The sequence below is a fragment of the Nerophis ophidion genome, linkage group LG08 (genome assembly GCF_033978795.1).
Source record: "Nerophis ophidion isolate RoL-2023_Sa linkage group LG08, RoL_Noph_v1.0, whole genome shotgun sequence".
NCBI lineage: Eukaryota > Metazoa > Chordata > Actinopteri > Syngnathiformes > Syngnathidae > Nerophis > Nerophis ophidion.
Genome location: NC_084618.1, coordinates 19,355,902 through 19,377,206, shown reverse-complemented (window position 1 = coordinate 19,377,206; position 21,305 = coordinate 19,355,902). Strand labels below are relative to the sequence as shown.

The following is a 21,305-nucleotide window of genomic DNA, read 5'->3' as shown; positions in this document are numbered from 1 at the left end:
CATTTGACTTTTTATCTAATCATTTAGATTTTATAATAATATCATAATTATGACCATTTAGTGGCGAAAACGGGATAATTTATGCTTGGGTGACAGGCCAACATTACACTATATTTACAAAATGTATAGCATAATGCAGAGGAAATATCAATAACGTTGGATAGTCTTTAAAAACCATGACGTCAAAAACAAACGATGACGTCGGATCATTTCCGGCTGCGCCGACCAATCAGAAGGCTCCACATGCGGACACCGAACACCGCATTCGAGTTGGACGAAGGCTGAGACGGAGGTTACCGAAGAGGACGCTGGTGATTCCGCAATAATACATTCGGTCAGAGCAGGCTAGAAAGCAAGCACATGTTGATTTAACCTATTTTGTGGAGTTTTGTTTCCCCCTACGGACTTAAATAAAGCGTTAATTTAAAGACAGCTACGCTAATATGGAGCTTTATAGGGAGTACTAGTTCACAACGCAGCCGGCAACATCGAGCCATAGCATTGTTAGCTTAGCTTTAGCGGCTAACCGGTTGTTACCTCACCGAGACTCAAATCAGCCGTTTTTTTTGTTTTTATTTCCTATTCTCGGCATCACTTCCTTAGGAGTATTCAGTCGCGGTTTCATTACCGCTTTACTCTGCTGCGACCGAGAAGAGCGAGGACTGCGTCAGGTGGGAGTCTAGTTCATCATCATGGACAACGCTCACACAAAGACGGTGGAAGAAGTGTACACTTTCTTCAACGTCAACGAAAGCACCGGACTGAGCTTGGAACAATTCAAGAAGCAGCGAGAGCGATTCGGACCTAACGGTAAGATCAAAACGATTCACGGTGGAGCCCGAGTAATAATGTTAGCGTGTAACGGACGTGACGTCACCAGGGTGCTTAGATCACGTTTCTTTTGATCTGCGCTTTTTGGCATGCTAATTGTACATCCTTTTGATCTCTGCCGCTGATTGTTGTACAATAACCTAATTTTCTCTTCACATCGGTGACCATGATGTGCAGAATTGCCCGCTGAGGAAGGTGAGTAAACAATCGGCCATCTGATAAAAGACTTAACTTTGATGAAATATGGCTCATTTTTAACCGTGGTTGTTTTTCCGTAAAGGCAAATCCCTTTGGGCGCTGGTGGTGGAACAGTTTGAAGATTTGCTTGTGAGGATCCTTCTACTGGCTGCCTGCATATCCTTTGTAAGTTCTACTCAACTTTGTTTGCGTAATTTCCGAGTAAGACTGCACAAAAAAATCTTACTTAAAATAAAACGGAGTCGATGGGAACTAGGTCTGGGCGATATGGCCTTTTTTTAAAGGCCTACTGAAACCCACTACTATCAACCACGCAGTCTGATAGTTTATTCATCAATGATGAAATCCTAACATTGCAACACATGCCAATACTAAATTGCAATTTTAAATTTCGCGCCAAAGTATCCTGCTGAAACGTTGCGGTATGATGATGCGTGGCGTGGCATTGTAGAGGGCATTTTGTTCCAGCACCGTTCCCAGCTATAAGTCGTCTGTTTTCATCTCATCGCATAATTCCACAGTAGTCTGGACATCTGTGTTGCTGAATCTTTTGCAATTTGTTCAATGAATAATGGAGACGTCCAAGAAGAAAGCTGTAGGTGGGAAGCGGTGTATTGCAACCGCCTTTAAAGGGGAACATTATCACAATTTCAAAATTTACCGGTCTCGGAATATCCCTAAATAAAGCTTTAAAGTGCCTTATTTTCGCTCTCTGCGAAGACACTGGCCATTTCCCTGTGACGTCATACAGTGCTGCCAATGTAAACGAACAATGGGAATACCACAGCAAGATATAGTGACATTAGCTCGGATTCAAACTCGGATTTCAGCGACTTAAGCGATTTAACAGATTACGCATGTATTGAAACATATGGTTGGAGTATGAAAGTATTGAAGAAGAAACTGAAGCTATTGAGCGAATAGCTATTGACGCTATTCATAGCCATAGCATGGCCGAATAGCTGCATTAGCATCGCCGGTAAAATGTGCGGACCAAACGATCAGGACTTTCGCATCTTTTGACACTGGAGCAACTTAAATCGTCGATTGGTAAGTGGTTTTTTCGCATTAAATGTGGGTGGAAGGAAACGTAATATAGTTGCAAATGCATCTACAGGTTATCCATACATCTCTGTACCATGTCTGCTTTAGCACCGCCGGTAAATAGCATGTTAGCATCGATTAGCGTAGCATGTTAGCATCGAGTAGCTGGCAGTCAACATCAACAAAACTCACCTTTGTGATTTCGATGACTATTGTTGCAAAGGCATTTGCAGGTTATCCATACATCTCTGTGCCATGTCTGCCTTAGTATCGCCGGTAAAATGTGGAGACACTCCAGCACATTCAATGGGGGTCTGGCGGCAGACACTTTCGCATCTTCGGGCCAGTGGTGCAACTTGAATCCCTCCCTGTTAGTGTTGTTACACCCTCCGACAAGACACCGTCGAGGCATGATGTCTCCAAGGTTCCAAAAAATAGTCAAAAAAACGGAAAATAACAGAGCTGAGACCCGGTGTTTGCAATGTGTTGAAAATGAAAATGGCGGGTGTGTTACCTCGGCGACGTCACATTCTGACGTCATCGCCTCCAGCGCGATAAACAGAAAGGCGTTTAATTCGCCAAAATTCACCCATTTAGAGTTCGGAAATCGGTTAAAAAAATAGATGGTCTTTTTTCTGCACCATCAAGGTATATATTGACGCTTATATAGGTCTGGTGATAATGTACCCCTTTAACAACACAAATACAGCCGGTGTTTCATTGTTTACATTCCCGAAAGATGACGGTCAAGCTTTACTATGGAACAGAGTGGTCAAGCAAACACGGTTGGATTGAACCACACACAGCAATCATTACGAAAGATCGTTTTTCGAAGAGGGTCCCTTGCGAAGGGCAAATATGGGCGTCGCCACCACCCGTCGACTGGTGCTGAAGAAAGTTGCGGGGGCCGACCTTCAGGTTGTACAGGTACGACCGTATAATCTCACTAAAACACCAGTAACACAATAAGCAGATAAGGGATTTTCCAGAATTATCCTAGTAAATGTCTAATAACATCTGAATTGCTCCCACTGTATAGTCTTTTTTTTTTTCTTTTTTCTAGTCCTTCACTCTCACTTTCTTCATCCACAAATCTTTCATCCTCGCTCAAATTAATGGGGAAATTGTCGCTTTCTCGGCCCAAATCGCTCTCGCTCCTGGTGGCATGATTGTAAACAATGTTCAGATGTGAGGAGCTCCACAACCCATGACGTCTGCTACTTCTGGTACAGGCAAGGCTTTTTTATTAGCGAACTTAATCGTCAATGTGTTCTACTAAATCCTTTCAGCAAAAATACGGCAATATCGCGAAATGATCAAGTATGACACATAGAATGGACCTGCTATCCCTGTTTAAATAAGAAAATCTCATTTCAGTAGGCCTTTAATATCGATATTTTTAGGCCATATCGCGATACACGATATATATCTCGATATTTGGCCTTAGCCTTGAATGAACATTTGATGCATATAATCACAGCAGTATTATGATTCTATGTGTCTACATTAAAACATTCTTGTTCATACTTCATTAATTGATGCTCATTTTAAACTTTCATGCTGAAAAGGAAATCACAACTAAGTCAACTGTATTTATTAAACAGTTATTAGCAGGTGACTTTTCAAATGATGCTACATATTAGCAGTAATGCTACTCTTGGTCTCAACGCTTGTGCCCCACAGACGACAAATTAAAGTTGTCTATTCGACATCTTCCCGCTTGAAGCCGAGCCACCGCCAGACGATGGACCCGGTGCTGTTTTTCTTGGGAATTAATTCTTCCTTCATTTGTTACCAGATTGGCACATTCTTTCTCTCGTATTACCACTCGCACGGCTCTGCTAGCATCACAGCTAACGTTACCCATGCTGCTACCTCTCTGCTGGGCGAGGGCGTATACGTATGTGACGTATGACGTGACAGTATGTGACGTGTGTAAGAAGGTGTGCTTACACTCTGTGAGAAGGAGACATAAAAAGGAGTGGGAAGAGCCTGTAGAGACCAATTCGCGTATATCGATATATCGCCCCGGCTCTACTTCAAATTGAAACGGAGCATCACACCGAGTCGATGGGAACGCATAATGTACGCGAATGCATCCTTCTTAAGGCCCCGACCCAACATCAAAAAAATTAGGGCAATTAGAGCGTGCGGAAGTTTTGACTGTTATCATATTCCTCCACTAGAGGGTCCCACCCAATGTCGGGTCCGCCAATCCAAAATTTTACAAAGATCGGAGCATGTGAAAGGAATTTATGACATTCATAAGTTTTCACCACAAGGAGGAGATATTGGGGACCATATAAGTGGTAGAAAATGGAAGGATGGATACCGTATTTTCCAGACCACAGGGCGCACCGGATTATAAGACGCGCTGCCGACGAATGGTCTAGTTTCGATCATTTTTCATGTATAAGGCGCACCTGATTATAGGTCGCATTGAAGGAGTCATGTTATTATTTTCTAAATGGAAAACACGTTGTACACAACTTTGTTTGCGTCATTTCAAAATACGACTGCACACATAATCTCACTTCAAATTAAAACGGGGCATCACACCGAGTCAATGGGAACGCATAATGTACTCGAACGCGTCCTTCTTGAGGCCCCGACCCAACATCAAAAAAATTAAGACAATTAGTGCGGAAGTTTTGACTGTTATCATATTCCACCAATAGAGGATCCCACCCAATGTCGGGTCCGCCAGTCCAAAATTTTTCAAAGATCAGGGAATGTGGAAGGAAGTTATTAGGGATGTACGATAATGGCTTTTTTGTCGATTTTCCGGTATTGTCCAACTCTTTATTACTGATTCTAATATCAACAGATACCGATTTATTAAGTCGTAGAATTAACACATTATTATGCCTTATTTTGATGTGATGCCCCGCTGGATGCATTAAACAATGTAACTTTACCATGAATTGATTAACGTGGACCCCGACTTACATAATCGGGTGTTAGCATTTATTGGTCAATTGTATTGAATATGTACTGTACTGTGCAATCTACTAATACAAGTTTTAATCAATCAAAAACAAGGTTTTCCAAAACAAGAGAACAAATTCAACTCCAGTTCAATCTACTAATAAAAGTTTTAATCAATCAAAAACAAGGTTTTCCAAAACGAGAGAACAAATTCAACTCCAGTTGTGGGAAAAAAGTGCCAACATGGCACCTCCATATTTATTATTGAAGTCACAAAGTGCATAATTTTTTTTAACATGCCTCAAAACAGCTTGGGATTTGGGACATGCTCTCCCTGAGATAATCCTGATACCCATTACAACTATGGGAAATACTATACTTTGAATTTCACAAAGTGCATTATTTTTTAAAAATGTTTTAAACATGCCTCAAAAAAATAGCTACAAAAACAATGAAGGCCCACAACTTCAGTCCAGAGTATACTAGAGTATTAAAGTAAACAATAACATAGTCCTCCTTCAGTGCAAGACTGCCTGGTTTACTGTATAACAGGGAATTATAAACTGGGCTCAATCTGCCCTTCTCTAATGTATTTGTATGAGTAACAAAAATGTGCTGCAAGCGAGTGGTGAGTGCTTGAAGTAGCCTAGCAGTCATCCATCCATCCATCCATTTTCTATCGCTTGTCCCTTTGGGTGGAGTCTTTAAGTGAAAACTGTGTGGTACTACTTTTTTTCGGTGTTTGCTTTTCATCCTTCTTCCACTTGTATTCATCGCGTATCTCCTTAAGATTCTTGAAGAGGTGGGAGATCAAATTGCTCGTATTAAAGGAAGACGTCTTCGTTCCTCCTCGCATAGCCAACATTTTGCAGTCATTGCAAATTGCCAGTTTTGTATCCGTCAGACACACTTTAAAGTAATCCCAAACCATAGACATTGGGTCGTTAGTCACCGAGCGAGTTCGGTTGTTAGGCACGGCTACAGCACCGGCAACAACACGCTCTTGTTGTTGTTGTTATGCTCCGCTCGCGGCGGTTTAATGAGGTCATCAAGCGTCGCCAGTAAACCTCTCCTGCTGCAGTCGTCAACTCCTGTGTTGTGTGTGGGAGAGGGGCGAGGGAGTGGCTGCTGACTGGGAGATGCAACTGGTCTGTACTGCACCGGATATGTACCGCTCCGTACAACAGCATTTTAAAAAGGCATTCCTTTTTTTTTTTTTGAACGGATAATTTCCGATGTTTTAAAGCATTTATCGGCCGATAATATCGGCAGGCCGGTTATTATCGGACATCGCTAGAAGTTATGACATCCTTTTTCACCACAAGGAGGAGATATTGGGGACCATATACCGTATTTTCCAAACCATAGGGCGCACCGGATTATAAGGCGCGCTGCCGATGAATGGTCTATTTTCGATTAGTTTTCATATATAAGGCGCGCCTGATTATAGGGCACATTAAGGCAGTCGTATTATTCTTATCATTTTCTAAACGGAAAACACTACTTTGTGGTCTACATAATATTTAATGGTGGTTCTTTTGGTCGAAATGTTGCATAGATGATATTTTACAGATAATCTTCAAGCCGCTTTCTGGCAGTCGTTTCAGCATGCGCCGTTTTGCGGGCGGTCTTATTTACGTGGCTCACCTTTGACAGCGTCTTCTCCCCGTCGTCGTTGTTGTAGCGGTGTAGCGTGCAAGGACGGGAGTGGAAGAAGTGTCAAAAGAGGAAGCTAACTGTTTTAATGACATTCAGACTTAAATCAATAACGGAGCAGCATCTCCTCATCCGCCGGAAATGTGTCTCGTGAAAAACCGTCCGACCGGAACTCTCTATAACTAAAGTTCCTTGGGTGAATAATGTGAACTCACTACACCGGTATGTTTTAGCGCTTACATGGCAAGTTTTCAGACAGATATAAGTAACAACTTTACACTACTTTATATTAGAAATGGCAATAGCAAAGGATGAATGTCCCATAACAAGATAGAGAAAAGGAAGAAGCTTATCGACAACAAAGGCGGACGCGCGCTATTTTTCAGGACTTATGCAGACCCCAAATACAGATCAGCAGGTACCAGAAGGTAGGAGAAGTTGCTTTTGCATAATGTTGTGAAACAAAACTCCAGATAATGTCTTACCTATTACACACACTATAATAATACTCGTATGTTGAAGCACAGTACAATCCATCAAGCGGTGCGGCTTCATTGCTTACCAAAGTCGTACTAAAACATTTTGATCGATTTTTGAACGCTATATGTAATCTTCTATATTTCCACTTGTCCCCCAACCTGCAGCCCACCCAGGCCCCCGGTTTAAATCACATGCCTGTCCTACGGCGTGTAGGGAAGCATGTTTAGCTATTCCCCGTCCTGCAGGCTTGATACCACTTTATTTGTCTACATGGAGGCCAGGATTAGTCATTTAGAAAGAGCCAAAACACTGTGGAGGGACGTTAGCCGCTAGCTAACTATGTCTTAAAGCAACACTTAAGTGTTTATTTGAAAAGGATCCCCATTAGCTGATGCCATGGCAGTCAGACAGTCTTGCTGGGCCCACACGAAACATCACATATTATACAACTGTTTAAAACATTGCAAAACACTATAAAAAATTAACTAAAAGATTTTTATCACTAAATCCATCCATCCATTTTCTACCGCTTGTCCCGTTCGGGATCGCATGGGGTGCTGGAGCCTATCTCAGCTACATTCGGGCGGTAGGCAGGGTACATACATACACCCTGGACATGTCGCCACCTCATCCCAGGGCCAACACAAATACCTTCGTATTGTGAGGCACACGCACCCTGTACCTCCGTGCTGCCGGCATGATGTACTTCTTCCTGAAAATAGTCAAATTTCTGTGTAAAATGTGTTGGTTAGAGATTTGTTACTGACAAAATGCTGTATTTTTTGAATTTTTTTTTTACTAAAAAACAAAAAATCGCAAATAAAAATACATTCTAAAAAAGAAAACATTACTAAAATCACTCTAAAATATAGTAACATAAAATATGTTAAAAAAAAGGGATTAAATTGTTTTACCTATATATTGTTAGTTTTAAAGGGGAACTTTATCACCAAACCTATGCAAGCGTCAATATATACCTTGATGTGGCAGAAAAAAGACCATGTATTTTTTTAAACAATTTCCCAACTCTAAATGGGTGAATTTTGGCAAATTAAACGCCTTTCTGTTTATCGGTCTTGTAGCGATGACGTCAGAACGTGACGTCACCGAGGTAACACACCCGCCATATTCATTTTCACATTACAAACACCGGGTCTCAGCTCTGTTATTTTCCTTTTTTTCGACTGTATTTTGGAACCTTGTAGACATCATGCCTCGTCGGTGTGTTGTCGGAAGGTGTAACAACACTAACAGGGAGGGATTCAAGTTGCACCACTAAGTTGCACCACTGGCAAGAAATCTGCCGCCAGACCCCCATTGAATTTACCAGAGTGTCTTCACATTTGTCCAGCGATGCTTAGACAGACATGGCACAGAGATGTATGGATAACCTGCAGATGCATTTGCAACGATTAAGTCCACGAAATCACAAAGGTGAGTTTTGTTGATGTTGTTGACTTATGTGCTAATCAGACATATTTGGTCACTGCATGACTGCCATCTAATCGATGCTAACATGCTACGCTAATCGATCCTAACATGCGATTTACGCTAGCTGTATGTACATTTGAAACTAGATACTCACATTTAATGCGAAACAAACACTTACCAATCAACGGATTTAAGTTGCTCCAGTGTCACAAGATGCGAAAGTCCTGATCGTTTGGTCTGCACATTTTACCGGCGATGCTAATAAGGCAGCTATGCTATGGGCCACCTCATTAGGTACACCCACGCTATGGCCGAATAGCTTCAATAGCTATTCGCTCAATAGCTTCAATTTCTTCTTCAATTTTGTTTTCGCTATCTGCCTCCATACTCCGACCATCTGTTTCAATACATGCGTAATCTGTTGAATCGCTTAAGCCGCTGAAATCCGAGTCTGAATCCGAGCTAATGTCGCTATATCTTGCTGTGGTAACCGCCATGTTGTTTGTATTGGCAGCCCTGTATGACGTCACAGGGAAAGGGATAGTGGTTTCGAAGATAGCGAAAATAAGGCACCTTAAAGCTTTTTTCAGGGATATTCCGGGACCGGTAAAATTTTGAAAAAAAGCTTCCAAAAATATCACAAGCCACTGGGAACTGATTTTTATTGTTTTTAACCCTTTTGAAATTGTGATAATGTTCCCCTTTAAAGCCAAAATACGTCCGTTCTCCCTATTCTGTGTCGACACTGTTTCTGCTTGTAAGTGCTTTGTGTGTGTGTGTGTGTGTTTTGACTCATATTTCCAGTAATGTAACTATCATCATGTCCATGAAACATTCAAGTGCCGGTATTTTTCAAAGGCATTATAGTATCAGCGCCCCCGCAACCCCAAAAGGGAATAAGCGGCAGAAAATGGAAGGATGGATTATAGTATCTTATAATTAATTAGGAGCGCGGTACTTCATGAGTACAGGTCTTCCGTACAATTCGAGACCCAGGATTAGCAGGACCACGGACACTTCCTCTTTCCGTCCGCCGGCCAGTTTGACGCAATCGGCTGAAATGGCCACAAGTCAGGACCTTAGTTGCAATGAGGATGAATCAGTCAGGATGTTGATTGGTTTGCAGATGAGCACGTCACTAACATGCTGAGAGCCACAGCCTGCTTTCCTGAAAACCAAGTAAAGAAATATAGCACTTTTTTTTTTAAAAAGAAGAATTTTGTCTTAATGCGAGGCAGGAACCCACATCTTTCCTTTTTTCTGTGAGTTTTAGATATTAGCAGTGAAAGTAGTGGGGATTCTACTGTTCGGACTATAGCGTTCTCAAAAAAAAAAAGTACACATGGCGGCCTACATAATTCACCAAGCTACGGCGATGTTATTGTAAGAGCAAACACCGGGAACTCATTTTCTTGCTTGGTAACACAGCGCCTTGCTCACAGCATTATCGAGAGATATGCCAATTCTAGCCACAAGAGCTGGAGTTATGAAAAGTTAATGAATCATGACTCTCTCACAATCATCGTAAAAGGTTTTAGCGATAATCCGAGAGGAGTGACAGGCTCTCAACTGCAATTCGACATCCCTAGGAAGGGTCAAGATGCTTGTTTGCTCAGCGTTTTCTATGCGAGGAGTGAGGATTGTGTGGAATTTAGCAGCTAAACTGTCTAGTGCTGAAAGGCACAACCACCCAGTGAGAACAGACATTGTACAGTTAGTGATTGTTTGAATGTGTTTGTATATCTTGTTTTAACACTTAACAATACTGCTACATAGGGGTGTAACGGTACACAAAAATTTCGTTTTGGTACGTACCTCGGTTTAGAGGTCACGGTTCGGTTCATTTTCGGAACAGTAAGAAAACAACAAAATATAAATGTTTTGTTTATTTATTTAAAAAAATTGTAAACAATGGCATAACATACATATACACACAAGGTCCATTGCCAAGGTTAATGTGGTCAACATATATGAAATAAAAACGAAATAAGATAAGGCTCAGAATGTTTTCTTAACAAAACCTTTCTACATATAAAGTGCTTTTTTTGATTGATTGAGACTTTCGAATACAAACCTCCCAATAACTTTTTCAACACCCCCCCATCCCCCCCAACATGGCTAACTTGGCAGTAAGAGGATATATGGGCTTATTGTTCTTCCACCATAGAAGTGGGTCAAAATCTAGTTTTTAATGCAATATAGCAACCCCCTGCTACCCCGAACGGGCCAAGCGGTAGAAAATGCATGGATGGATGGTCTTAAATCTGCTGCTATAAAAACATTTGTTATTGCTTCAGCCCTGCCTGACTCGCCGAGGAGAGGCTGTTTGAATGCGGTGGTGACGCTTCAAAGGAGTTAGCATGTTTGACGTGTTGGCAGAAGCATACCCTGCTGCTGCTGAACAATTCTGGCAAACATCCGTCCTCCATTGTTGTATCGCACCGCATAGCCAAAGTGTTCCCAAACGGTAGATTTTAACGAGGCAGGAGGGTCTTCCAGCTCTTGCTTTTGCTTGTTGTCCTAGCTCGCTGCTAGCCTGCCGTGTGTTGTGCCTCGCTCTGCATTGTTTACACAACCTGCGGTGCCCTACCTAATATGTCCTTGTGGAAACTCCTTCAGTACACCTCCGAACAGAACCGAAACGATTCAATACAAATACATGTACCGTTACACTCCTACTGCTACGTGCCGCTTTGTGTTTGACTAAAGCGGCATCTGTTTAGCACACAGCTTCTAAAACTTGTAGATCATCCTCTTTATATTCAGGCTCAAAAACAGAAGTTTCTGGATCATCATTTGTCCCAAAATAGGTGTTGGTGCATTAGTGGCTATGGCCCCTTTGGAATCAATATGCCTAATGTGATAATGATTAAAATGAACAAGCTATGTTAAGTGTTAAGTATTAAATGTTAGGAATGTACTTATTACCACCTTCTTTACATACTTACATGTTTACATAACCTCTTTGCAGGTTTCCCGAAGACTATAGGCGGACTCGATGAATTCTTGTTACCTGCATTGTTAGCTGCCTTGTGCTCGCAGGTTTTTTTTTTTTTTTTTTTACTATTTAGAACGCACAGAAAAGGGAAATGTGTTTTTTTCTCGCATAAAGCTTGTGGATGAAAAATGTGTTTTTTTCTTCAAGTTGGGTGTGTGGAACTGGTTTTCTTTGAGGGCCACATCACAATTGAAGCCGTCCTACGAGGGCCACTTGTAACAGAATAATTTATGAATACAAAAAAAGATATTGTTTCACAATTTCCTATGCATTTGATGTTTGTTTTGTTTTACTTAAAACACTGAAAAAAAAAAATCCTGGATCTTTTAGGTTATTAACGATTGTTTTAACAGAGTATTACCGCAAATGGGCAAATGTTTCCACTGAATTTTACAATAGCATTTTGCTGAGCTGCCATTTATTTACCATAACATTTACGGTTGTTGTTTTCACAGTGTATTGTTGTAAATGTATCGGCACCATTTTTGTGCCACTAAGCTGCCAGGTTTTTTTTTTATCATGAAAACTATTGCCATTTTCCTAGTGTACCATTTTAAATATAACTAAACACAGAGTATCAAAATAGATATTGTAACTTTTTTTTTTTCCAAATGTATAATCATATGATATTTGTCTTGGACTATAAAGCGCACCGCACCCACTAAATTTTAGAAGGAGAAAAATAATTTTTCCCCATATATTAGCTTCACTGGACTATTAGCCACATATATATAAGTTGTGAAATTAGTTATTTACACAGAAATATCTGGTAAATGTTTATTTACATACCAAAATTGTTTCCAACTGGTGTCTGTAACACGGCAGTAAAACGACTGATCCAGCAAAACAGAAGCCATCGTCATGGACACACTAGCTGCGGAAACCAGCTCTGCAATCAGCTAAACAGACTCCATAACGCCATATTGACATTTTGGTGAATTTACTGAGGATTTTGTGAAACTGAAGCAATACAAAAAGAGTGTAATTTTTGAGTTGATAATACTAACACAGACACAAGTAAACACATTGGCATAGTAGCAAAGGCTGACGACACAAGCTTGATGACTGATTGATTGATTGATTGATTGAGACTTTTATTAGGAGATTGCTTTGTACAGTACATATTTCGTACAATTGACCACTAAATGGTAACACCTGAATAAGTTTTAAACTTGTTTAACCCCCCCATGTTAATTAATTTATGGTATAAATATATACTATCAGCATAATACAGTCATCACACAAGTTAATCATCATCGGAGTATATACAGTGAATTAGTGACATTATTTACAATCAATTTAATTATTTACAATCGACATTACGATAACACATACAAATATGCATGAAAACACTCCTACAGACATCACACATGGGACGCTTTAGTAAGTAGGAATCGTTTTAGTTATATTGTAAAACTTACAAAAGTTGCTTGGAGGAATGAAGAATCCATATGAACAGAAACGCTACGGACGATCAGAAGATGCAACAACACTTCCGGTTCAAGCGGGAAAAACTTGCAGGCATTCACCCAGCTGCACTTATAGTGAGCAATCTTGTCCAAAAGATAACACACCATTTTAGTATTTAATGAAAAATGATTGCACACAAAGCAATCATGTTAGCGCAGAAAAATCCATTAAGTAGCCGCACAGCTTCATTAGCCACAGGGTTCAAAGTGAGGGAAAAAGCAGCGACTTATTCTCCAGAATTTACGGTAATAATAGTAAAGTATAAAATACATGCAGCACATGTGTTATTCCTGTCAAAATGGACATAAATGGAAAGTACTTTATTGAAGCATACTATTTTCAGTCTTAGGTGTGCCATATAAAATGATGTGGCAGGCCAGATCTGGCCCCTGGGCCTTGAGTTAGACGCCTGTTCTCTAAGTAGCGGAGTTGAGATGCATCTCAGAGCCCATAGCGTTGAGTTGGATGGACATTGATTCCAGTCTCCAGGGGGTTCCAACATAGACGTCAAGTGAGACATTGTGCATGGCATGGCTCACTTGCTTGACGGATGCACTTTCATCCGTTTAGTTCCCCGAAAGAGTTGTATGAGCCAGTGTTGACGACCCTGTGGCATTTCTTCTTCTGGCTGCTGGCCCATTGGTTCAGGTTCTCCTCGGTCACCATGGTTACCAAGCTCCTAAATCACCTGACTCCCATTAAGCGCACGCAGACATTTTATTAGGCTTTTTGTTCATCCAGGAAGCAGAAAGGTCCACTTCGTTCCATCCTGGTTGAGACGTACTATGCCTTTAATGATCACTTTCTTCATTCCTAGGTGCTGGCCTGGTTCGAAGAGGGAGAGGAAACGATCACGGCCTTTGTGGAGCCTTTTGTCATCCTACTTATTCTCATCGCCAATGCCATTGTGGGAGTCTGGCAGGTCAGTTTGTCACTGAATAAATGACTTTATTGTCTTGCATGCAGCGTCGAACAACAAACAAAGAACAGGAAGTGGAGCCAGTGTTGGTTTGGACATTCAGTGTGCTGCGTGTCTTTTTGCAATCGTCAAGATTCGGTTAAAAAAGGTTCATCAGTAGTTAGGCACAAAAAAATGGAAATTCCTAATTATCCTGACTAACTGAGGATGTCAGGCCAGGTTTAATCCGGCCCGCGAGATGAGTTGGCCAAGTGTAAAGTTGAGGTGCATTTTTAAATGAAAGAAACTACTGTTCTAAATGTGTCCACTGGATGTTGCAATCGCAATTCTGTTTGGCAAGCAAATAGTTATTATATAGCAAGCAAGAGGTACACGGTAAAACGGGGTTTCGACTCCTCCCCCTCAACACAACGTAAAACAAACCACTTATTTTATTTTTTTTCCCCACCCAAAATGTGCTGTGACTTACAGTTTAACTACTTTGTGGACACACTGAGATGAAGTCTAAATTCATGGGGTTTTTGAAACGGCACAAATTTGTTTTCCCTCAGCATTTTAAACAAACTTGAATGTTTTGTCAAGAGGATTATTTGTGATGGGTGCATTTTCGGAATGTGCTCGTTCTATTTTGGGCCGAAACAAAGAAAACACTCTGAGGTTGTTTTATTTTTAAGTTATCATGCCATGATATGTGGGAATACATTTCCTTCCCTGAGCTGAAATGAGTTGGAAACGTCTGTTCTAACTCGATTCATGATTTTGAAGAATTGGTTTGAAACTAAAACCTGCCACCAGAAGGAGATTTTCTAGCCTGTAACCTGTTTTGCAAAAGTTTCATTATAACTATTCTACCTAATATTACAATGCGGGGATCCGTTTGAAACAAGATTCATGTTGATATGATTCTGAATCGAATCATCACACCTGGACTTGGATTGATTCGTTAAGGGCCAAAGATTCGCATCCCAGATAGGGGTGCACAAAACAATCGATTCACATCTGAAATTGCGCTGGACAATGAATCCAATTTTGATTTGGATTATGGCTTCTCACGATCATGAAATCACAATCATAGAAAACCAACTAATGTGCCCCGTTGTTGCGACCGACATTATGGATGATACTTAAATGTACAAACAATCACACACACACAACACATCTAATCTGTTGTGTTGTTGTGAACGACATCATGGATGTAACAAAAATGTACAAACAATAATACACCCACAACACATCTCAACTGTTGTGTTGTGAACAACATCATGGATGCAACATCAATGTGCAAACAATCATATACACACACCACAAATCTCATCTGTTATGTTGTTGTGAACGACATCATGGTTGTAACATCAATGTACAAACAATCACACACACAACACATCTCATCTGTTGTGTTGTTGTGAACGACATCATTAATGTAGCATCAACGTACAAACAATCATACACACACAACACATCTCATCTATTGTGTTGTTGTGAACGACATCATTAATGTAGCATCAATGTACAAACAATCATACACACGCAACAGATCTCATCTGTTGTGTTGTTGTGAACAACATCATTAATGTAGCATCAATGTACAAACAATCATACACACACAACATATCTCATCTGTTGTGTTGTTGTGAACGACATCATGGATGAACATCAATGTACAAAACATGGATGTAACATTGTACTAACAATCATACACACAACACATCTGTTGTTGTTGTGAACGACGTCATGGATGAAACATCAATGGGTAAACAAACATACACACAAAACACATCTGTTGTGTTGTTGTGAACGACATCATGGATGTAACAACAATGTACAAACTAACATACACACAGAACACATCTCATCTGTTGTGTTGTTGTGAACGACATGATGGATGTAACATCAATGTACAAACAATCATACACACAACATCTTATCTGTTGTGTTGTTGTAAACGACATCATGGATGTAACACCTTTTAATAACTGCTTCCATCTACACTTCTTAAACTTTACTAAGCACTAATTTTTGCTGTTTTTTCAAACTAGCTTAGTTTAGCTGTTAGCGTGCCTGCTCCTGGCTTGTTTTAGGTGTTTCCAGTGGCTTTGATACTATAAAATGTTGTTTATTTGCCATAATGAAGGTTTTTTTTTTTTAACTTGGAGTGGCGCCACACTTTATGGAGACACAAAATTAGCTGCTAGCCGCTTGTCAGCCGGGTGACTAACAATAAATACAGTTTGGAGGGGAAGTGTTAGTCATTAATCAGCAATTCTGACCACATACCTTTTTTTTAATTTTTATTTTACAAAAATCAGTCTCTAGTTTCGTGTCGATGTAAGACAGTTTTGTAGCATTAGCCTGCCACACAAGATATCGTATTTCCTTGAATTGCCACAGGGCATATAGTATGCGCCTGCCTTGTATTACTGCCGGGTCAAACTCGCTTCGCAAAAATAATTAGCGCATGCTTAGTATTACCGCCTGGTCAAACTCGTGACACTTCCCCTGTCCTCATTTTCAAAATGGAGGAGGCTGATTTCAATACCGGTAATTTGAAATCGCATAAGGGGAAGAAGATTAAGAGCTATTCAGTAGGATTTAAGGTCCATGCTTACATCGCACTCAAATGTTTACTGCATACCTTTGGTAAGTGAGTGAGAAGAGGTTTTAAAATAATTAGTGCATGCTTACTTTTACCACATGCCTTTGGTAAGCGCAGGAGTGAGAAGAGGTTTTAAATTAATTAGCGCCCCGGTGGCAATTCAAGGAAATACGGTATGTCATCAATGAAACTAGAAATACACACAAAAAGTGTAACAGGAGGATCTGAGGTCACCTGAACTGATCACTTTAAGGGAAATCCGTTTTAAAGGATCGGGAAACTGTTTGAATTGGGCATTGTACTTGTTTTTAAGTACTTTTTACTGAAACATTGTATACATTGTTTTTATGTTAATGTATGGAAGTAATTTATTTTAATTGTGCTGTGTGACTGCTGCTGTTTGTGTTGTTTTTTTAATATATTTCTTAGGGGTGTAACAGTACACAAAAATTTCGGTTCGGTACGTACCTCAGTTGAGAGGTCACTGTTCAGTTCATTTTCGGTACAGTAAGAAAACATCAAATTGTAAATTTTGTAGTTATTTACCAAATTTGCAAAATCTTCCACCAAAAATAGTTTTCTTAGTGGAATATTTGATGTGAAGTAATGGGAACCTTGGATAGGTCAATAATTCATAATAACATTGATTTGGATTCAATATTATGTTTTGAGAAATGACAGTTTGAAAGTAAAAACAGCTTTAACATTTCAACTTTTTCTAAATTACATTTTTATTTCACTTTTGTTATCTTTTTGTTTATTTTAATAGTATTTTTAGAATGTGCCGTGGCCCTTTTAAAACATTAGCTATGGGCCGCAAATGGCTTCCGGGCAGACTTTTGACACCCCTGCTATAGATATTAAAAAATAAAATCTGATAAGTTTATGGGTAAAAAGCAGAGCCTGGCGACGCATGCGCGTTTATCATAACTCTCTCGCTCTCTCTGTCTCTGCCCCTCCCTCACGAATGCTGCTGCATGCACAATTTGTTTTGTTTTTAACCCCTTCTCAACCCCCAACGTACATTGAAAATATATGCAACCCTAACTTAAAATGCCGGATATTTGAGGCATTTAAGAAACTCCACCCGGACAGCCCCGCAAAAGAGGACATATCCGGTGAAAAGAGGAGGTATGGTCAGTCTATCGTAGCCCGGTCGCTGTTAGCATGCCTTGTGTTGAACCTCGGTGTGCATTGTTTACACAACCTGTGGTACGCTACTTAAAATGTTCGGTACACCTCCGAACCGAACCCCCATACCGAAACGGTTCAATACGAATACACGTACCGTTACACCCCTAGTATTTCTGTAAATTTGTGTTTTTCTGCCCTCTTGGCCAGGTCACTCTTGGCAGAGAGATTTTAACCTCAGTGGGGTTTCACCTGCTTAAATAAAAGATGTCGATTGACTGAACTTGTGTTCAAAATTCCACCATCAGGAGCGAAATGCGGAAAATGCGATCGAGGCCCTTAAGGAGTACGAGCCAGAGATGGGCAAGGTGTACCGCCAGGATAGGAAGAGTGTCCAGAGAATCAAGGCCAGGGACATTGTGCCTGGAGACATTGTGGAGGTCGCAGGTAAGAAAATGACGTTTCCATAATAATAACATCTCTGCTTTAAACTGTAAATAAAACATTATTTAGTTATTAGCATGCCCTTCCAGTATTGTCAAGTGTCCAGACTTCAAGTATTGCTCTATTATTGGCGCGTGCTAGCAATGTTCATAATGTGTGATTTGTGCTGCCACATTTCCGTTCATAAAGGAGGACAACTGCTGGAAACCGCATATTGAATATATAAAAGGAAAAATATCCAAGTCTATTGCTATTCTTTATAAAGTAAGACACATGCTGAATAAGACATGCCACCATATGTTGTATTATTCTTTTATTTTTCCATATTTAACGTATTGTGTTGAAATTTGGGGAAATGTTTATAAAACAAAAATAGACCCAATAATAAAACTTCAAAAAAGGGTCATTAGAATAATACACAAAGCCTGCTACTATGAACATACCAATCCATTATTTATGAGTTCAAATGTGTTAAAATTTTCCGACATTGTGTTTTTAAAAACAATGGAAATTATGTTTCGAGTAAAGAACAACAGCCTTCCAGCTTGTATTCTCAGGCTATTTCATTTAAGAGGAGAAAACTATAATTTACGGGGATATCGATATTTGAAATAGGTAAAGCGAGAACAAATATAAAATACAAATGTATTACAGTTTTAGGAGTTAAATGGTGGAACAAGCTCAGTGATGAGCAGAAGACATGCACTTCTTTGGTAAGGTTTAAGAAAACATTGAAAGGTGAAATAATAGAAAATTATAAAATATAGTAACAATTACTTTCATCCCATTGATTTTTTTTTTTTTTTTAAACGTTGATGTTCCAGGCAGTCTAATCTTCTGTGAAGGTATAGGATAGGCAAATATAAGCTTTGGCTTCAGCCTATTCCTTTTTTGGTCATTCTTTTGCTTTTCTTTCGTGTGTAAATGTGCATTATTGTATACATATAACATGTACTGTAAAACTGATCACACAAAATGGTTGATTGATTTGATTGATTATATGATCGAAATAAACTTATTTCATTCATTCACAAATGGTCTCTTGAGGACTGGAGGACCCAGTGAAATGTCGCTGCAGGCTGATGGCCTCCGTGTTGTGTGTAGGAGGATTTGTTCAGTCTTCTCTATGCCGGTTGTAGGCAGTGACGATGTTAAAAACAGAACTATTGTTTAATCCAAGTTAGGAAGCAGGAAACTTTGACTAAGACGATCAACAATTTGTCTTACACTCCCGAGGATTAGGCTCAAAGATAATCCGCTGTGCTCACACGGGGTGCAGTTAGCGCCCCATCCTTTTAGGCTGTGCGCTCTTCCAGGAATCCTTCAAGCTCCAAGTCTGGAAGGAACATTTTGATTTGCCACATCAAGGATCTTATGGCTGGTGGTGGAATTCATCTCGTCATAAGACTTGTTATCTTTAGTCTGTTCATGGGCTGGAGGTAGGAAGATGGGGAATAAGTGCTTTTTAAAAGACTGGAGAATAGTACAAGACCATATTTGGCAGTCTGTCTTCTGGAGGATTGTACCTTTCCTCCAAAACCTAGAAATTGTGCCCTTAAGTGACATATTTCTCCAAACATCGTCCCCTGCCTCGGCTGAAAGTGATCATGAATGCTGGGATGTTGACACGGACAAGAAAGTCCAACATGTGCAGCTGATCAAAAATAGTTTTCCCATTTAAGGATGTGTTTCATGGGGTCTAATTCTCCTGTCATCCCTCCCACGACGGCCGCTTGTTTTCTCCTCACTGTCCACTCCAAGCGTGCAGCCACCAGATCGCAGCAGTACGTATCCTCCTGCTCCATGTCACATATTCATAATACCGGAGGCCAGCTTCCCTTTTTAGCCGAGCAAGTCTTTGTGTTTGATAGCCTCTTAAGCAAGATTGTAAATGTCAGTGACTTGATTGGCGCTCTACTTCCCTCTCACACTCGTCCTCGCATGGCGCGTGTATTTACATTTGACTTTTTACGAGGGACCGCTGAAGTCTGCAGCTTGCAAAACGAGGACCAGGAAGGTATATTCTGATGTAGGGCTGCAGGATTAATCGAAACGAATCGACATCAAGGTTTTAATTAGTGCGATAAATAACCCAGGATGGACCGCTCGTCGGGACCCAGGATGTACTGCTCGCTTGTGTATCGGTTGGGGACATCTCTACGCTGCTGATCCGCCTCCGCTTGGGATGGTTTCCTGTGGACAGGACTCTCGCTGCTGTCTTGGATCCGCTTTGAACTGAACTCTCGCGGCTGTGTTGGAGCCACTATGGATTGAACTTTCACAGTATCATGTTAGACCCGCTCGACATCCATTGCTTTCGGTCCCCTAGAGGGGGGGGTTGCCCACATTTGAGGTCCTCTCCAAGGTTTCTCATAGTCATCATTGTCACTGGCGTCCCACTGGCTGTGAGTTTTCCTTGCCCTTATGTGGGTTCTTCCGAGGATGTTGTAGTCGTATTGGTTTGTGCAGTCCTTTGAGACATTTGTGATTTAGGGCTATATAAATAAACATTGATTGATTGATTGATGATTGAAATGTCTATTTTTGGTGTTGGGATTTATCCAGTAAATTTCCCCCAAAAATGCGACTTATACTCCAGTGCGACGTATATATGTTTTTTTCCTTCTTTTTTATGCATTTTCGGCCGGTGCGGCGTATACTCCGGAGCGATTTATAATCCGAAAAATACGGTAGATTGCACAGTACAGAACATATTCCGTACAATTGACCACTTAATGGTAACACCCGAATAAGTTTTTCAACTTGTCTGAGTCGCGGTCCACGTTAATCATTTCATATGCTTCCAGTGTACACATGCTGTGCTCTGTTTTTGTCCACAGTTGGCGACAAAGTGCCTGCAGACATCAGGCTCACCTCCATCAAGTCCACCACGCTGAGGGTCGACCAGTCCATCCTAACAGGTGCAACCATTCACTACTCTCACTACAGGACCTCATTTACCTACAACACATTCTCATTAGGGGAAATTTCAACCAACTAGTACAACTTTAATGTTTGTCTTACAATTACCAATAGGGACGTAAGGATCAAGAGTTTCATATCAGTTATTGTGACTACTAATATGATGACACTTATCATACCTATACATGCCCTAAACTCCCTAATCATGTGTTTTTAATCACTAAAATACACACAATATACTTTCTTGGCAGAGAAAACAT

At 40.5% G+C, this 21,305-nt stretch overlaps 1 protein-coding gene across 3 annotated transcripts in view; it reads left to right on the top strand.

The window, feature by feature from the left end:
• The first annotated feature begins 240 nt into the window (after positions 1-240).
• LOC133557478 (sarcoplasmic/endoplasmic reticulum calcium ATPase 2) overlaps positions 241-21,305 on the top strand; it is a 64,873-nt gene continuing 43,808 nt past the window's right edge. For all 3 annotated transcript variants that reach the window (XR_009807779.1, XR_009807778.1, XM_061907953.1), the window contains exons 1-6: positions 241-810; positions 1,009-1,026; positions 1,112-1,194; positions 13,854-13,958; positions 17,988-18,126; positions 20,964-21,044. Coding sequence is in view for 1 of the 3 variants with exons in the window: in XM_061907953.1 (XP_061763937.1) it covers positions 693-810; positions 1,009-1,026; positions 1,112-1,194; positions 13,854-13,958; positions 17,988-18,126; positions 20,964-21,044 (544 nt within the window). In the remaining 2 variants the exon portion in view is untranslated. The remainder of the gene's footprint in view (positions 811-1,008; positions 1,027-1,111; positions 1,195-13,853; positions 13,959-17,987; positions 18,127-20,963; positions 21,045-21,305) is intronic.